Genomic DNA, 18,601 nt, shown 5'->3' on the forward strand with positions numbered 1-18,601 from the left:
CTATACTTCAATTAAAAATATACATAAAAGTTAAAAAAAAAAAAAAAAGAACTCCATCTCTGCCACCACCATTATTACTTGGGTTGCTATTTTTGCCGCTGTTAAAATCATGGCTGCTGAGCACCTGCTATGCCCCTGGCTCTTCTCCCTGCCTTACTGTGTTCCCTGACTTAATCCTACTATATGCCAAGCACTGCTGGGGGCACTGGGGATGCAGCTGTAATCAAAACAGACCAAGTCTGTCCATTCAGTGCTTACGTTCTACTGGGGAAGAAACAAGTAAATGATGAATTAATGAGATCATTTCAGAGACCAATGAATGCTCTGCAAAATCCATGGAGTGAATGGGGTGAGTGGGAGGGGTTACTTTAGAGAGGGTGGTCTAGGAAGGCTTGACCTGGGGCCCGAATGATAACGAGGTAGCCATGGAAGATCTTAGGGGAAGCGTTCCCAGGTGGAAAGGACAAGTAGTGTGAAGGGCCTCGGGTGGGACTACGTACGATTGGTGAGCTGAGAGGTGAGAGGAAGCATACAGTATGATCTGAGGTTCTGGTGGGTGTGATCTACCGTAGAGTTTGTATTACTGAGTCCAAGTTTGTGCTGCATGACAGACCAGTAATTTGAGAGATGAGGCATTGGGGCAAGGAATAGCGACTTTATTTGGAAAGCCAGTAGACCAAGAAGATGGTGGATTAGTGTCCCAAAGAACCATCATCCCCAAGTTAGAATTCAGGCTTCTTTTATACTACATGGGGGTGTGGCTGGTTGCTGCAAACGTCTTGGTGACAGAATCTTTTGTTTTTGCAGCTGTCCATGTAGGTCTGGTTATAGTGTTCCTGTAAGCCTCCACCAAGACAAATGTTATTTTCTGTTCTGCAACTTTCTATCTCTATATGAATGGAAAAGTGTTATGCTTTTAAAGGTCAGAGCCCATCTGAGAATGGGCTCTCCTGTATATTTCAGGCTCTAGGCAACTTTTTTTTTTCTAGGCAGCATTTCTTATACAAAGGTGCAGAGCCAGCATGACTAAGCACAGGCAGCAGAGCACAAGGGTTAGAGCTAAAGGGATAGATCCAATATGGAGTCAGGCTTGTTCTTCTGTGTTGTATTTGGACTTGATTTTAATGTGATGAGGCCCTCTTTGGATAGTTCTATGCAGATTAATGATATGATCTGATTTTTATTTAAAACAAATAAACAAAAATCATACACCAATGTTGCCCAGATATGAGAAAGCACAGGCTTTTATTCCCCCTTGTGCAGAGTTTTTTTTTTTCCTTGAAAATCCACTAATTCTGTTAACCAAACTTTGTTCCACTCATCTTTCCTCCCTTGCTCTTCTGTTCTTGCTTCTACTACAATACATTGTTAGGAATTTGAGCTTTGAAATCAGGCAAACGTGTTCAAATCCTGACTCCACCACTTGTGAGCAGGATAATGTTAGAAAAGTGACTTTATTCTCAGAGCCACAGTTTCCACACCTGTAAAATGGGAGTGCTGATGATATCTAGCATAGATTTGCTATAATACATAAATAAAATGTATCTTGTTACATAGAGCATTTACTATAATTCCTGGCACCTGGGAAACATTCCATGAATATTAGCTATTGTGTTTACAGTTGTACCAAGTGAAAATTGTAGCTTTGGCACATGAAAAAAAAAAAAGATAGCCCTTACTCAGAAGTTCTGAATAGTGTGACACAAACCTTGTGTGTGTATGTATGTGTGTGTCTTAAATATGTGATAGAAATCTGATGAAGCAGTTTGTTTTAACTAAGAATACTTGGTGCTTGGAAAAAGCATTCTTGAAACTTCTCTGGACCAGGTTCTTAGATTTCTGAAGATAAATTAATTCATATAATTACTATTTTAAAAGTCTTTCCAGAGCACCCAAACTTAGAGGTTAAACCATTGGAATAATTCCTTTCCTTATGCTTCTATTTAGAAAATTAAATAGTAATTGTAGTAATAATATATAAATATAACAAAACAACTAATAGTTATTAAATATCCACCACGTACCCACCTATGTTAAGTACCATGTAGGAAGTATTTCATTTAATCCTCACTCTTTGAAGAAGACACTTACTTTCTTGTCCATTTTATAAGAAAATTAGGCATAGAGATATAAAGTAACTTGTCCAGGTCACATATTTAATATTTTAGAGGTTAAACCCAGGTCCCTCTGATCCACAATCTAACTACTTAACAATTACGCTAAGATGCCATTCATCTCCATCACATGTCTAGATAAAATGACTTTCTTAGGGCTTCCCTGGTGGCGCGGTGGTTATTAATCCGCCTGCCAATGCAGGGGACGTGGGTTTGAGCCCTGCCGGGAAGATCCCACATGCCGCGGAGCAACTAAGCCCATGCACTGCAGCTACTGAGCCTGCACTCTAGAGCCCACGAGCCACAACTACTGAGCCCGCGTGCTTCAACTACTGAAGCCCACACGCCTAGAGCCTGTGCTCTGCAATGAGAGAGGCCACCACAGTGAGAAGCCCGTGCACCACAGAGAGGAGTGGCCCCTGCTCACCACAACTAGAGAAAGCCCGCGTGCAGCAACAAAGACCCAACGCAGCCAAAAAATAACTTTAAAAAAAAAGACTTTCTTAAAACACACACACACACACACACACACACACACACACACACACACACACACACACACACACACACACACACACACACACACACACACACACACACACACACACACACACACACACACACACACACACACACACACACACACACACTACAAAATATCTTTTCTGCATTTAAGGAGATCAAAATTTTCAACTCTCCTAAATATTTGGGAGCTACCATTTACATTCTTACTTGATTTCTTTTTATCTTCCTTAAACTCTTACACATTTTTTGCATGGAAAGTAAAATCTCTTTGGTATGTCATCTGTTTGTCTGCTTTATGAGAAAACTTTTTATTGAAACCAGATTCCAGATGGGCTTCTCCCAAGATTTTTCATAGGAACGGAAAGCTTAGTTCCAGTCATCTAGAAGGAACTTCGTATTCTTTCCATAATAATGTGAGGGAGGCTTGTAAATTATCCCCGTCTTTGCAAGAATATAAAACCTGGAACTCCTGCTCATTCACACAGATTGGGTGTGTGTGTGTGTGTGTGCGTATGTAAGTTAATGTTTCAGAACATAATTTACTTGTTTTTTAATGCTTATCTAAGGTCTCAAATGACTGTAATCTCTTTGCCCACGTGGATTTTTTTCCTTCACTTTCACTGAGAAAACAAAGTGTTGGTGGGTATTTTTTTGTTTCTATCCAGCTTCTTAGAACTCACTTTCTCCCATTTCATTTTCCTTACCCCCCTTCATCCCATATTAAATGCCTCCTAGACATATTTGAAGAGCCCGGAGACCATTTCTCAAGGAGAGGATTGATTGCTATTAATTAACAGGTGAAATAGGTACTGACCAATTCACTGAAATTCTCTCCAAGTCACTGAGTATATACTTAATTTGAACTGGCATAAGTGAAAAAAAAAAAAAAGACTTGCTGGCTATGGCTATGTAATTGTAAACTAGCTTCAGGGACAGCTGGATTCAGGTGTCCAAATGCTCCCATGGATCTCTTGGCTCTGCTTTCATCTATGTTAGTTCTCAGGCAAGCACTCTGAAAGGTGACAGCCAAGGACACCAGCTCCAGTTGTACCTCCTACTGGTTTGCCAACCCAAGCACAAAGATTTGTAACTCCCTTCTAGTAGGTTCAGCAAAAATCGCAAGACTGATTTTTGTTAGTCTAGCTTAGGTCATGTGCCCACCTAGGAGGTGAGCATTTTAGCAAGGGACATAGAAGCTCCAGATGATGGACTTGGATATACAGTCACCCAAGTTTGGGGGGCAGAGCTTCATGGAAATGGGTTGCCCCATCTAAGAGGTCCTAGTTCTTACAAGTTATCAAAAACACTTTACCCATTCTCTGATATCAAGAGTTATGGTTTGTATCTGCTGTAACTCTTCATGCATTGAAGTCTAGTTTAGATACCTGTACGTAAGGAATGGATCCTTTATTGAAGCAATATATTGGCACTTTTTTAGAAGTCTGTCCATGGGAAGATTTTTTTCAAAGACTTTTTCTCTGACTGTAACACTCTTACTTACCACTAGCTCCTTGTTGTCCTGCCAGAGAGTAAGGAAGACTAGAGGAGATCAGTTGTTGTTCTTGGCATTTTGAAAAGCCCTTCCTTGTTTTGAATCTTAGTCTCCTCCTTTTTTGTCAACTGCTTCCTCTTCTCCTGGCATGGAGCATCCCCACAATTCATTTATATTCACTCTGACAGTTCAACTGTCTGAGTTGCTTATTTGGCATCTTGACACATCCATCCATCACTTCTTTATTCCCACTCTCTCCCTCCCTCTTCCCTTCTGAGTATAATAGTTACCACAATTACGAATTCCAGGACCACAAGGAAAATGGTTAAGAAGAGCCAAAGGATATATCCAATGTTCATAAAGGGTCTGAGTTTATGAGGAACCCCTAGTGCTTGTCTCTGGTCTTCCGTACCATTTCTTCTCTGCTCCTCAAAGCTTAAACAGGAGACCACCACTCTGCACAAGAATCCAGAGCCCTCTCTCAATCTCTCCCTCCCTCTCTCTCTCCTTTACTGTTTGTTCTTGACTTTAGACACTGTGAGATACTAGAGTTTGGAAAAAATAATTGCTAATGGATGTGTGTATTTCTCACTACCTATGAGCAATATGAGATGAGCTAAATAAACCTCGGTTCTCTTCTTTCTCTTTCTATCTTCCTGCAAACAGATATTAAGAAGTGGTTGACTACAAACTACACAGTCACAGTATCTGTCAGTTACTAAGCAGCTACTATGGAAAAGACAGGATTCTTGATCCTTTGCATGAGTTTTCTCCTTTAAACATCAGAACAACCCTGCAAGGGAGCTTCTATTTTTCCCATTTTACAAATGAGAAAATTCAAAGAGTTTTAGTGACTTGCCCAAGGTCACACAGCTTATCGGTAGAGAATCTTGATCTTTCACTGTGATTTCCAATTTTGTAGTATATCTTTTTTCCTTAATATTGCACTGCTTTAGAAAAGGGCCCTCAAAAAGGATGCAGTTCAGTTAGGTCGATGCAGAGTTCAAAACAGAAACAGGTGGATTCTGGAAACAGCACCCCTCCCTGGAGGGGGCCAGAACCTGCACCCACAGTCTTGCACAGGTAACGCTACACTCTGCCTCCATGCGGCCCAAGGTCTAATCCACTTTCCTGTGTAGACATCTGGACTTCCAGACTTCACAATGGAAACTTTCTAGAATATAAGACAGAGAGAGAATGAACTTTGGAGTCAGATTTCTGCCCATAACCAGATTCTGCTTGCTGGCCGGCTGTGGGAAGGTGGATCAACCTCTCTGGCTGTCCATTTTCTCACTCATGAATAATGACAATAACTAACGTTCATAACATTTATTGAGCATTTACTGTATTCCAGGCACTGTTGGATGTGCTTTAAAAATATTAACTCATGGAATCTTCATGAAAAAATTATAGGTGTAGGTTCTACTATTTGACTCATTTTACCAGAAACTTGAGGCACAGAAAAGTTAAGTAACTCAGATTCAAATTGACAGTCTGGCTCAGTGGTTCTCGAATGTGAGTTTTGCCCCCAGGGGACATTTGGCAACTTCCGGAGACATTTCTGGTTGTCACCACTAGGGGGTGCTATGGGCACCTGCTGGGTAGAGGCCAGGGATGCTGCCGTACACCTTGCAAGGCACAAGGTGGACCCTGGAACAAAGAATGATATTGCCCAAATGGCAGTAAGTCCCGAGGCTGGGAAACGTGTTCTCCTAACCCCGTAACTGCTGTCCTGCCACCCAGGTGAAATCATAATTTGCTTCTCACAGGATTCCCGCGGAGATAAAGAAGAGAATTAATGTGTCCCTAACGCAGCACCTGGTGCGTGCTTCCCAGTAACTTGGCTTTCCTCTTCCCTAATCTTGCATTCCTCTCTCCAGAGAAAAGCAGGGTCAGAAGACACCTCGATAGCTGACTTCTGCTCCGCAGAGGGACCCAGGCACAGCAGAGTGCCAGACCGCATCACAGCCTCTGTGTAGGAGACGTTGGGAGTCCATTAGCAATCCTTGAATTTCCTCACTGGGCTGAATGACCGCTGTTTATGTTTGTGTTTACAGTTGATTTGGAAACAAGTGTCCAGGAGGATAATATGGCCACTTCTTCCCCCAAGACAATGGAGATAAGCGCTGTTGCGGATGCCAATGGGAAGAATCTTGGGAAGGAGGCCAAACCCCAGACACCAGCTGCTAAATCTCGTTTTTTCTTGACACTCTCTCGGCCTGTACCAGGACGTACTGGAGACCAAGCCACGGATTCATCCACTGGACCAGTGAAGCTTGATGTCAGCTCCGATAAAGCTCTAGGGAACAAAGACCCGAGTGAGCCCATGGCACTTCCAGTGGCAGCTGCACTGGGATGTGACCCAGATAAAACCCCCGTGCAGACCCTGGCCCAAGCCGAGGGCCTCTCTGCCACTTTGGGACCAGAGTCTCGTCTATCTGAGTCCGGGGGGGCAGCCCCCTCCAAGCCCAAGGACTCCAGCTTCTTTGACAGACTCTTCAAACTGGACAAGGGACGGGACAAGGCCCTCGTGGACCACCAACAGGAAGCCAAGCGTGCAGAGCATCACCAGCCCACCGCCGAAACTCCTGGATTCTCCACGCAGTCGGACGATGTCCCTGCAGAGAGGGTAAGACAATCCGTTTTGTTCTTAATGCAGGCTCGGGGGGCACTTGTGGGGCAAGACGATTGCACGTGTGTTGCTGTGCCATCACGGAGGGGTCCTGACAAGGTATCAAGCCATGGACCCCTCTAGAACCAACAGCACATTGCAGCGCGGTGCTCGCCAGTGTTTCTGCGGGGCAGAAACATCTGTTGGAAGAACAACAGCTGTGGCATCTGTTTCACGTAAAAGAAAAGAGGAGGTGAGTCACATCCAGATGAATCTGTCCTTCCATTTATCAAAGGCAGAGGTGGACAGGTTGCATTTATGATCAAATGGAGTCTGGAGGGAAAAGCATTAGCAGAATAAAAATGGTTCCTAAAAGACTTAAATACCTGCTCGTCTCAGTAGCTGGTTTCATATACAGAACGTTTATGGGCTTTTGTTGGAATGCATTTCACTTCTTACGTTTAATAGCTTGGACTGATCTTTAACTATCTTTTGCACTAAAGTGTGCGTTTAAAGAAAGAGCTTTTACAGCTCTGGGCAGACTCTTTTATGTACAAATTATTTTTCAACAAGCTGGAGTAATACCTTTGTAAAAAACGAGATTTTTTTTTTTTTTTAAGGAAGCATCTGAACCGGTTGCTTTCTTTCCTGCGCAAAGAAAGGCAAGTCCTTTTGATCTTAAAAAGAGCATTTGATTTTAACCTTGAGAGTTTGTTTGTATTGGGGACTGAGAAAAGAACTCCTTGAATGAAGAAGGAAATAAAAGTAGATGCATTGTATTTTAAGGCACTTATTCCCTTAGTTAATGGATTTAAACAACAGTATTTTTCAAAATTTGGGAGTAAAGTGCCTCTACTTGAGATTAGACCCAGGAAAAAATTAAATGGGCTGTTTTTTATTACATGGTCGTGTATCGTGGCTGTCAATATATTTGTCTTAATGACAACCAGCTTCCCTGCCAAGTTGCTAATGATAACACTGGTTGTCATTTATTTAGCCTTTACAATGTGCCAGGCTCTGTTCTAAGCACTGTCCAGATATTACTTTCCTTCAGGAAAATGAGTATCACATTAATCTGAGGTTTTAATGCATCCAGGATGGTGTCAAAAATTATACTGTAAATATTAGACACCAACTGAAAATTCTGGACTGTTAGAATTGAGGAACAGATGATAAGGCTCGTATGTTTAGGCTCATGCTATCAGCATTCTTGTCATTTATGTAAATTTTTACTCTAAGAACTGATTCTTATATTTTCTTTCAAAAGTTAGAAAAATTGCCCTTTAAACGCCCCCTTCCCCAAATGCAGCAGTTCAGGAGCCAATCGAGTAGCTTTCTGTTTAATTCAAAGTGAGTCTTCAAATGTATGCTGGCATCAAATCTTTATTGAGGGTGACACTGCCAGGCACAGGTGAGGCACGGCCACAGTGATGGACAGGACAGGGTCCCGGTCCTCAGGGAGTTTTTGGTCTGGAGAGAGAAGAGGTACAAAAACCTCACAGTTACAATGCAAGGTGCCCAGTGCTCTGGTGGGGAAGGCCAAGTGTTGGAGAGGATGTCCAGACACAAGGAGAATTAGCCTACCTGGCCCAGGGAACCTTCCATCAAATGTATAAACCTGGAGCCCGAAAGATCCTTGTCTTGGGGCTGTAAACTGGTCATCAATATTCATGAATATTTGAGAAGCTATTTACTACTTTACTTTGAGTGGGGAAACTCTTGTTGCCTTCTTGTTATTGGTCATGGGCTACTAAGGCCATTCTGAGTTTTTGAATAGTCACATGTTTCATTTTCATGGGCATCCAAAGCCAGCCCATTGCTTGAGTTAGGAAAAAACTGAGTTATTTATGGAAAGAGAATGAAGGACTGAGCTTTACCCGTCTTGGGATAGGTGTCTGTGATGCATCCAAATCCCCATCCTAATTAAGTAAACCAGTTCAGCCTCTGATAACTGATCCTTGAAAGTATTTAACCTTAAAAACTTAATGTGATCCATCGATTCCTATCCTAAGAAAAGGGCAGAAAGTTTTAGAATTGTGCTTTATCAACTCAGTTTGTTTTTTTTTTAATTGAATGCTCTGGGACAGCACCTCAACTGGAGTGGAATGAGTTCCAGAATGAGATTAGACTCAGAAGATGGGGTCTGTGTTGGAAACATGGCAGGTATTTAATATAGTCAAGCCTGTGGGCGATATTTTGAAGTTATAGTAACCTCTAAGAAAATCTAAAAATTGTCACCTATCTTCCTTTTGGGATAAGTGAATTTGTTTCCCTAGATTCACCCATGAAATTTGCATCTGTGTTTGTTCCACTACAAATTTCCATTTTTGGTTGGTTGTATCATTGGAATTTGGAATATGGAGTGCTCACTCTGCCTTACGTGCTTATAAAACATGGAAAAGGTATAAAATAGCCACTCATTTCTCCTCCAGTCTGTAAACTTGTGGATATTCAAATACATATATCTGCAAAGGTTTTTAATAACAACAGCAAAACAGCCTTCTGATTGTTAAGATTTCTGTTTTGATCCCTGGCTGCACAGTCTGTATTTGGGGGCAAAATCAATTGTCCTGGAAGTGTAATGAATGAGTCCAGCCCTCAGAAAGTAACAGGAATAAAACTTCTCAATCAATGGCTTTCTTGGTGGGAGTAGCACATTATGCATAAGTGGCCGTCAATGTATCGATTCAGAATTCTTAGGGTAAATTATGCCTTCGGCTCAGCGGTGTCAGCTGTCTCTCCTCTCCCACCCACTCAGCCCTCCCCCCACCACCACCCGGTTTCACTGTGTGTCTCTTACTGGATTGGAATTCCAACCACAAACCCACAGAGCCGTGAATTGGGAGAAAGATGCCACCATTTCATTCTGGGGGAAACACACAAATCTTCTGTGTTTTCAGAACGACAATCTTATTTTTGTGCCTTATAAAACTACATTCAGAGCATAGCATAATTAAAACAAGGCCAGAATTCATGAACAAATGAAGCATTTACTACATAGGCCAAAGAAAAGATAAATTATATGCCTGAAAGGTTTCACTGAGCTGTGATTCACACAAACCAATGTGTTGGCAGGGATGAGGTGGGTTTTTTGTAATTTTTCTCTCACCCCAACAATTGAACCAGAACTATAAGATACGCATTTAAGAGATTCAGCCCTCTCAAAATTGATCGCATCATGAAAACTTGATCTTTAGTGGGTAAAAAACAACAACACTAAATTTCTGTTGTCACTGGTAATTCCAGAAGTGTGTTTGTGTTGGGGGTACGGGTGCTTTAAGTGTTGCCAAGCACAGATTCAGGAGATTTAAACAAGAATATCCCTTTTCTTTTAAAAGTTTAATTAAATTCTGTGTTATTTAAGCACCAACCTTGTGCAAGGCCCTTAAAAGATAAATTATGGTCCTAGACCTTCAAAGATCATATAATCTAGTAAGAGACACACTATTTGTTTTTAAATCGTATGGTATTTGTTTTCAATTCACTCTTTTTTAAAATTAATTAATTTATTTGTTTATTTTATTTTGGGCTGTGTCGGGTCTTCGTTGCTGCGCGCGAGCTTTCTCTAGTTGCAGTGAGCGGGGGCTACTCTTTCTTGTGGTGCACCGGCTTCTCATTGTGATGGCTTCTCTTGTTGTGGATCACGGGCTCTAGGCACGTGGGCTTCAGTAGTTGTGGCTCTCGGGCTCAGTAGTTGTGGCTCGTGGGCTCTAGAGCTCAGTCTCAGTAGTTGTGGTGCATGGGCTTAGTTGCTCCCCGGCATGTGGGATCTTCCTGGACCAGGGCTCGAACCCGTGTCCCCTGCATTGGCAAGTGGATTCTTAACCACTGCGCCACCAGGGAAACCCTGAGACACACTTTTGTGTGTGTGTGTGTGTGTGTGTGTGTGTGGTACGTGTGCCTCTCACTGTTGTGGCCTCTCCCGTTGCGGAGCACAGGCTCCGAACGCGCAGGCTCAGCAGCCATGGCTCACAGGCCCAGCCGCTCCGCGGCACGTGGGATCTTCCCAGACCGGGACACGTCCCCTGCATTGGCAGGCGGACTCTCAACCACTGCGCCACCAGGGAAGCCCCAGAGACACACATTTTTAAGGGAGATTGTGATAAGTGCATTGATCCTCAACTTCATTCAGGCTACGGATTTGTAGAGAAGTACTCAGTGTTTGGCTTCCTCCTCTTCTTTTCTCTCTTGAACACACGCCATTCAGGTTTTGTCCTCCATAAAACCTGCTCTTGTCAAAGCTGCCACGATGTCATACCTCCCCCCACCCCTCACCTCAGCTGCCAAACTGAGTACGTCTCCATCCTTATCCTACCCTACTTGCGGGTCACATCTGACTCAGCCCACCATCCCTTCCTTCTTGAAGCAGCATCCTTGCTTGGTTGGCAGGTTCCCCACCTCCCTGGCTGCTCTTCCTTAATCTCTTGTGCTGAGTCTTACCCTCTAAACGTCGGAGTCCCCATCGTTCAGTTCTTGGATGTCTTCGTCTTTAACTACACTTCCTTCCTTGGAGATCTCCCCCGGTCCCGAGGGTTAAATATAGCCATCTGCTTACAAGTCCCAGATTGATGTCTCTAGCCTAGATCTACCCCTGAAGTCCAGACTTGAGTATCTAGCTGCCTCTGCTACCTGTCTACTCAGATTTCTACACCGCTGTTTGAATGTTTGCTGGACATCTGGACCTCGATAGGTCCAAAACTGAACTCTTCATTCACACTCAACACCACCACCACCGACAACATACCCACTTGTTTAATCCATAGGCTTCTCATCTCAGTTACTGGCAACGCCATCCTACCACTGCTCTTTAGTGGTAGAACTGGAATGAAAGAACCAAGATCTCTACAGTCCTTTTCTACATGGTGTAAAGTAGTGAATTAGAACATAAGCATTGCAGTCAAGTAGCCTAGGTTTCAACTCTGTGTCTGTCACCTACTGGCTGTGTAACCTTGGGCAAGTTACTTAACCACTCTGAGCCTCAGTTTCTTCATCTGTAAAATGGGGATAACATCAAGCACATTTCCACATTATTCACACTTGTGAAAATTAAATAAGTCATGTAAAGTACTTAACACAGAGCTATTGCATTTTGAGAAATATTATCAGTATCACGGTTTTTCTTCCTCTTACTTCACATTTTAGTCTTTTTACCCTTCCCTTCCATAGTCTTCAACCAAAACCTGCAAAGATAGCACAATTGAATCTAATTTGAAAGCTACATAACCAAAGGCATAAGTTCTAATTTGGGTTAAAAAAAAGATGCCGGAGTTGTAAAATTATTTTTAGAAATAATAGAATTTAAATGCCCATACCCGCAAGCCCCAGTTTCTTTGTCTGACATTCAAGGGTCTCTACAAGCTTTCCTTTGTCTGTTTCTCTAACTGTATTTTCCCCTATTCCCCTAAATTTATCTGGTCAAAATGACCAACATATGACCTGCGCAGATGCCATCTGCTCCCCAGGATTTTCTCTGCCTGGATCTCCTTCTCTCTCTGTTTATCAGAAATCTACTTCACCTTCAAGTGCCAAGTTCTCCGTGAAGCTGACCAGATGTCCCCACTCTTGGCTGGTTTCTGATGACATGAATCCCTCTAGTGTTTCTTTTCTTTTTCTTTTTGGTATTCTATATGTTAAGTGAAATTCTGTGGTAAAATCACTTTGAAGGAATCATCTCACTGAAACATCAAAACTTACAAGGGAATTTTTTGTATCTTTACCATTTTACAGATGAAGAAATCAAAGCTTTAGAGAAACCAAGTCACTCACTCCAAGTTACACAGCTAAAAAAGAATTGTCCGTCTCCAAAGCCCATAGTTCTCATGCTCAATATTATGTTTTTACCAAATATTTGAAACTGCAATACGTTGCAACTATGAAAAATTGAATAATGATATGAGGAAGTGCTTTTCAAAAATTTTAGTACATGCAGTATTGGAAATATCAAGTTAATCTCAAATCAAAAAGAAAAAAAATCCCCTCATTCCAGCATTTGAAGGCCAAGTGAATTACAAGGTGTGTTTTTTATTTCATCCTGTTTACCTCTGGCCAGAAGGCCATGACATTTCAACAGGTAAAGAGAGCTATCCACCCAAAAGTGTTTGTCAGTAAAGAGGGAAAACCTGTCTTAAATTATACAAGTTATGGAGTAGGCAAGGTTTTCAGCTGTAACACTATAATTTTTATGAACTTTATAAATTAGCACTAAGAAACATTTGATGTGAAACATTTACTGTAGCCGAGGTGCAAGTGTTAGGAGCCTGACTGACACAGGAATGAGTTCAGATTCTACCACTTACTAGCCATGTGGTAGAGTCAAATAATAACAATTGCCCCGGTTTTTAATAATTGGTTATTCCTCGGCTGTGCGGTAAGCATTTGTCACACCTTACTGGCTTTGATTCTTATAACAACACAACAAGGTAGATATTTTTCTTGCCATTTAACAAATGAGAAAGCCGGGGCTCAGAGAAGTTAAGTTACTGGCTCAAGGCCACACAGCTAAATTAGTGGCAGAACTGGAATCAAGATCTGGCAGTGACCAAAGCCTGTTACACGCACTCATTTCAAAACCTTGTGTTTTCTTTCACAAGAGGAAGATACTGCCTGCCCTAGACGCTATTGCAAGAAGATGACATGGGCAGTCAGTAATAATGATGCTAAATGAAATAGTATATTTTCTAAATTGTCAGAAACTTAGAAATAAAGAATAATGAAATAGAGCAAATGGTCTTCCAGTATGTTGGAGTTTGGATAGTATATCATCTAGGGTACCTTTGGTTGCAAGTAAAGAAAAAAAACCCTCAATCAATAGTGGCTTCGTTAATGAGGGAAATGTACTATTTCTTGTACATAATAAGAATTCGAGAAGTGGGTGGTTGAGTCTGGTTCAGCATCTTCACAGCCCCAGAATGCATCAATCTTCAGTGCCCTCTGTGTATTGGCTTGGTTCACAGGCTTGATCCCTTGTGGTTTTTCTTTTTCTTTCTTTTTTTTTTTTTTTGTGGTATAGTTGATGTACAATATTATATAAGTTTTGGGTGTACAGGATAGTGATTCACAATTTTTAAAGGTTATACTCCGTTTATAGTTATTGTAAAATACTGGCTTTGTGGTTTTAAGAAGGTTGCCATAGTTCCAAGCAGTGTATAGAGTGATAATGTTCTATCAAATGAAATAGGAGTTTCCTAAAATTTACTCATTGGTGAAACCAAGTCACATGTCTGGGCGGAGGTACGTTGGGGGGGGTTGGAAAGTTTCTTCAGTAGAAAGCAGGCTCTGCCAGCAAAGAAGATATGTCACAGGTAGAAACCAGATATATTATTTTCTATCCAACTTTATGTGAGAAAAACATTAAGTGGATGGAGCTGCTAAAGGCTACTACAGTATCCCCCTATGGTGATTTATTTAAATAAATAGCTCTTTAACTTGACTATGATCCACAGTAAGAAATAGATTTTACATCTTGACCTGATATACATATGCATGTACATGAAACAAAGAATTCACCAAATAGTAGTATTCTTACAGCATGTAACACAGGCTGGTATTTTCTGTTCTTTCCAGTCTATTTCATTTGATGGTTTTAATGCTGGTTTTGATCCATTAAATTATGTTCCAATCCACCCACAGTCACAATCTGAAGTTTGAAAAACTCTTTTCTGCCACCATCACACTTTTCACATAGGGAGACAGTGATCTTGAGGGATGTGACTGTTTCTTATGCAACTGGGTGTCCCCAGTGCACCCTGCCTGGCACACCCTGGCAGGCAGTAATGTTCGTTAGATGAACTTGACAAGGATGAAGGTGGTACATACACATCATGTTACAATTTTTCAAAGAATGTTAGAATATATTATTGCAATCTCATTATCACCTCTGCCTAGCACAACTTGAAATAAAAATGATTTCAAAATACATGTACGCCATAGATGTTTTCACATAGATAAACTATGTAGAATCATGAATCTCTACTATTTATTTGGTATTTTTCATTCAGCCTTTAACATGTTATGGTGTTAATCATCACGGTTAAATATCAAGTGAATTGTGTTTTGCAGTGAATTTGCAAAATAAATTTTGAGTTTACTTTCCCTTTGGCATTATCCAGTCTGATTCTCTCCTTCCAAGGTTATAATAACAATCCTGATTTATTGAGCATTTACTAACTCACAGAGGAGAGCAGTAACTTGCATAAGATAAAGTGGCTAGAAAGCAGCAGAGCTGGAATTTGTCACCTACAGGCTTAGTCACTGTGCCTATGAGTTTAAAAAGAGGGAACGTTTAGAACCTTTGGAAACATATCTTTTTAAAACTCCTGAAGCTAGTATTTCCCAAACTGACATTCTGTGGACTCATCAGTCCAGTGAGATCAGCCTAGAAATAGGGTGCCACCGTCAAATAGTTTCGGAAAATAGTACTTGCTTTATACTCTCCTGAAGATTCACAGTGGATGTCAGCCTACTAAAGCCTCTGAAAAGTCCTGCAGCAAGCACACCTGCTTCACTTTAACTGCTTCTCAGACTTAATTATCCATAGAACAGTTGTATCTTCCAAGGAATAGTTCTTCTAGGAAATGCTGAGCTAGGCAGGTAGACCAAAGTTGGAAAATGGGCTCTTGTAGGATGCATCATGCCACAGATGGGTTTTATTTGACCTATACAGTGTCTTAAATAATATTTTAATTAATTGATAACATTTTGAAATTGACAAAGTTGACAATAGTTTTAAATTATGAGATTTCAATAGAATTCCATATTTCAGAAATTTCTGAAAAATGGGAAGTTTCATCCTATATTCCCAGGTGGGATGTCAGTTGTGACTGCCCCTCGAGATGGGGCATTCCTTCCCCAGTTCACCCAAGTCCCCACCCCTCCCTGTTGGTTCCTAAGAGTACAGTGTGTGGGTTGTCCTTCACTGTAACATTTGCACTGTTATTTTCTTGTGGTAGAGTTGAGAGTAATTCCATCAGAGACCACTTTGCATCCTTCATAGCACATAAGGCAATTTGAAGCAATTTAGGTGACCATCTGGCTAATAAACTATAAATCCAACCCAAGAGTCAGTTTGTCGGCAGGTGTTGAACAGTAAATGGGAGGCATTGATACTTTAATTTATTCATTCAACAAACATCTGAGTGCTTTCTTTGGGCCAGGAATGATTTTAGGATGGATAGAATGATGTACCTCATGGGAGCTTTCATTCTAGTGGAAAGACCAGCAATAAACACGAAAATAAATACACAAAGAGTTCCAGTGTATTAAAAGGGTTACAAATGAAATAAACAGAGTTTTGAGAAAGCAGAGAAGAGAAGGGGCTGATAATTAGGATTGGGTAGGGGGTAGGGTCAGGAAGGATTTGGTCTAATGTAAAACTTCAGGAAAAAGGATGTGACTTTTCTTTTCTCTGCATAAGGCCAAACCATTCTTAGAAAATCTGCAACTTAATTTTGGCAGCATTCAGAACAGTTTTCTCACTACTGGGAAGTGTTTGTTAAACAGATGACAAACTCGTTCTAGGCTATGGGTTATTTGCTTTTGTATTTTGAAGTGGTTCTTTTTGATGTTGGATATTTTTTTCTCTAATAAATGTAAATTGTCATTATCAGTCTGGAGGTTGCACATGTTGGAACTGATCATAGAACAGAAGAATCTACCGCAGATTCTTTTTTTGCCCGATGTGAACTGGGAATCACTCTCCACCCACCCTTTGCCCACAGTAAATGTATTTTTCAGTTTTGTATCATACATAATGGACTCTATTTAAGAGTGTGCCAGGGCTTCCCTGGTGGCGCAGTGGTTAAGAATCCACCTGCCAATGCAGGGCACACAGGTTTGAGCCCTGGTCCGGGAGGATCCCACATGCCTCGGAGCAACTAGGCCTGTGCGCCACAACTACTGAGCCCACATGCCACAACTAGAAGCCACCGCAGTGAGAAGCCCACACACTGCACAGCAACGAAGACCCAATGCAACCAAAAATAAATAAATAAATAAATAAAAGAGTGTGCCAACTTATGTGTCCTTAGGAATATCCCCAAAGTAATTACTGTTGCCAAAAACAGAAGCAAGGAAAGAACATGTATTGCTTAATCCTTGACCCACATTTCACTTGCCATTGGAAATCAAGTTGACAAATTCACTTACCCTTCAAGCAGAGGAGTTACTGAGACAGAAAATGGAAAACTCTTATTTATAGGCAGAAAGTGTGACTTGCTTTCTCTGATAGATTTCTTTCCACTCTCCACCTATGACTACAATGAACAACTGGTTTATTTAATCTTTTAACTAGAACATCTCTGCATCTGTCAATATCATGGGCTAATGAGGCTCTACCATGTCAAGGTGCTATGTTACACTTCTGCCACCAAGATAGAATATGAGTTTTTAACATCCTGAGCTTATGTCTACAGAGTATTAAAACAGGTGGTGATCTTATGATTTATAATAAAGAGCATCATACTGGATAATTGGTCCAACCTCGCTTGATTCAATTAGTATAAGCAGCTAACATGAACAGTTGCCTCTCTCTCCTCCCAAAAAGAGGAGGGAAAAATAGGTAAGTGGAGCATTTTTAGATCTGTGTCATGGAGATTCCCCAATTAGAAAACATGCCAGAAGACAATGAAAATCTAGATTTCACGTTTCAATATTTTTATGTTCTTTTTATTGCCCTCTGAAGTGTCTGATAATTTCTTAACTACCTGCATCAGTAGGAAGTTTATTTCAACCGTGGCACTTTGGCAGTACACAATTTTAAAGCCTTAAGAAGTTTGAAAAGGCAATTTGACATCTAGGAATTTATTGAGAAAATGGGCAACATTTTATCCACAAGCTTTTTTTTTTTAAGTCTGGCATTGTCTGTAAGAGAAAAGTTGGGAAGATCTAAAAGATCTAATTGCAGGGTTTTTGTACTGATTCTGGTACACCCTTACACTGGACATCATAACAAAGATGACATAGAAATAGAAGTATTGACATGTGAAGATGGTTATAACATGATGTTAAATAAGAAAAGCAGGTTCTGGACTTCCCTGGTGGTCCAGTGGTTAAGACTCTGTGCTTCCACTGCAGAGGGTGCGGGTTCCATCCCTGGTTAGGGAAGTTCCGGCCAAAAAAAAGGAAAAAGCAGCTTTCAAAATAGTATATACAGAAAGGTCCCTTTTGGGTAAAACTCATATTTGCCTCGCCTGCCCACACATATTCATCCTTCTACCCAAAGAGGGGTGTGGAAAGAAAAATTGCAGATTGTTAGTAGTAGTTATTTTCTGTAATGGGATAATGGGTGCATGTTATATTTTTACTCTTTGCTCATCTAGATTTCCTCTTTTTTAGAAATAGAGCACGTACTGGAGTACTGCCTAAGTATAAGGAAAATACTACAATCTAGGTAATTTCCTGATTCCTCCACTAGATAGCGCTATGAAGCTTGCAGCATCCTGAATTGTATTAGAAACCGCAGTAGTAACAAGCGGTTTAACAGGTTATTTTCCCTCACAGTAATTCCGGAACTGTGCAATCCAGAACTTGTGTGGCAATTTCTTGCTCAGAAATAACACTGATTTTTAACACGTATAGCTAATGCGTGTTTTGGAAAGAGAAATTTTGTTGTGGATGGCAGTTTTCAAAGTCCTTTCGTAATTGGCATTTCTTAAGGTTGTGCTACTCGAGTTTTTATTTTTGCCATGGGCTTAAAAGATGTGAGCGCATTTTTATCCGTTGATGTGAATTGGGAAGGTATAGTGGGAAAAAATAAAAATACAAAGTTAGCTACAGGGGTAGACCTTCCTTCGGTGGTTTTGGGCTTTGTAGTAAAACAAAGTTTAAAGCAAGAACATCCCAGCTCTTTCGGAAATGTTGATG

The 18,601-nt window shown here is 41.0% G+C and overlaps 1 protein-coding gene across 1 annotated transcript in view; it reads left to right on the top strand.

Moving 5' to 3' along the window:
• The window catches only part of BCAS1 (brain enriched myelin associated protein 1), a 118,978-nt gene that overhangs the window by 41,456 nt on the left and 58,921 nt on the right, over positions 1–18,601 (top strand). The window contains exon 4 of the mRNA XM_081255197.1: positions 6,189–6,760. Coding sequence (XP_081111323.1) covers positions 6,189–6,760 — 572 coding nt within the window. The remainder of the gene's footprint in view (positions 1–6,188; positions 6,761–18,601) is intronic.

This window comes from Mesoplodon bidens (assembly GCF_964165515.1).
Source record: "Mesoplodon bidens genome assembly, chromosome: 15".
Lineage (NCBI taxonomy): Eukaryota > Metazoa > Chordata > Mammalia > Artiodactyla > Ziphiidae > Mesoplodon > Mesoplodon bidens.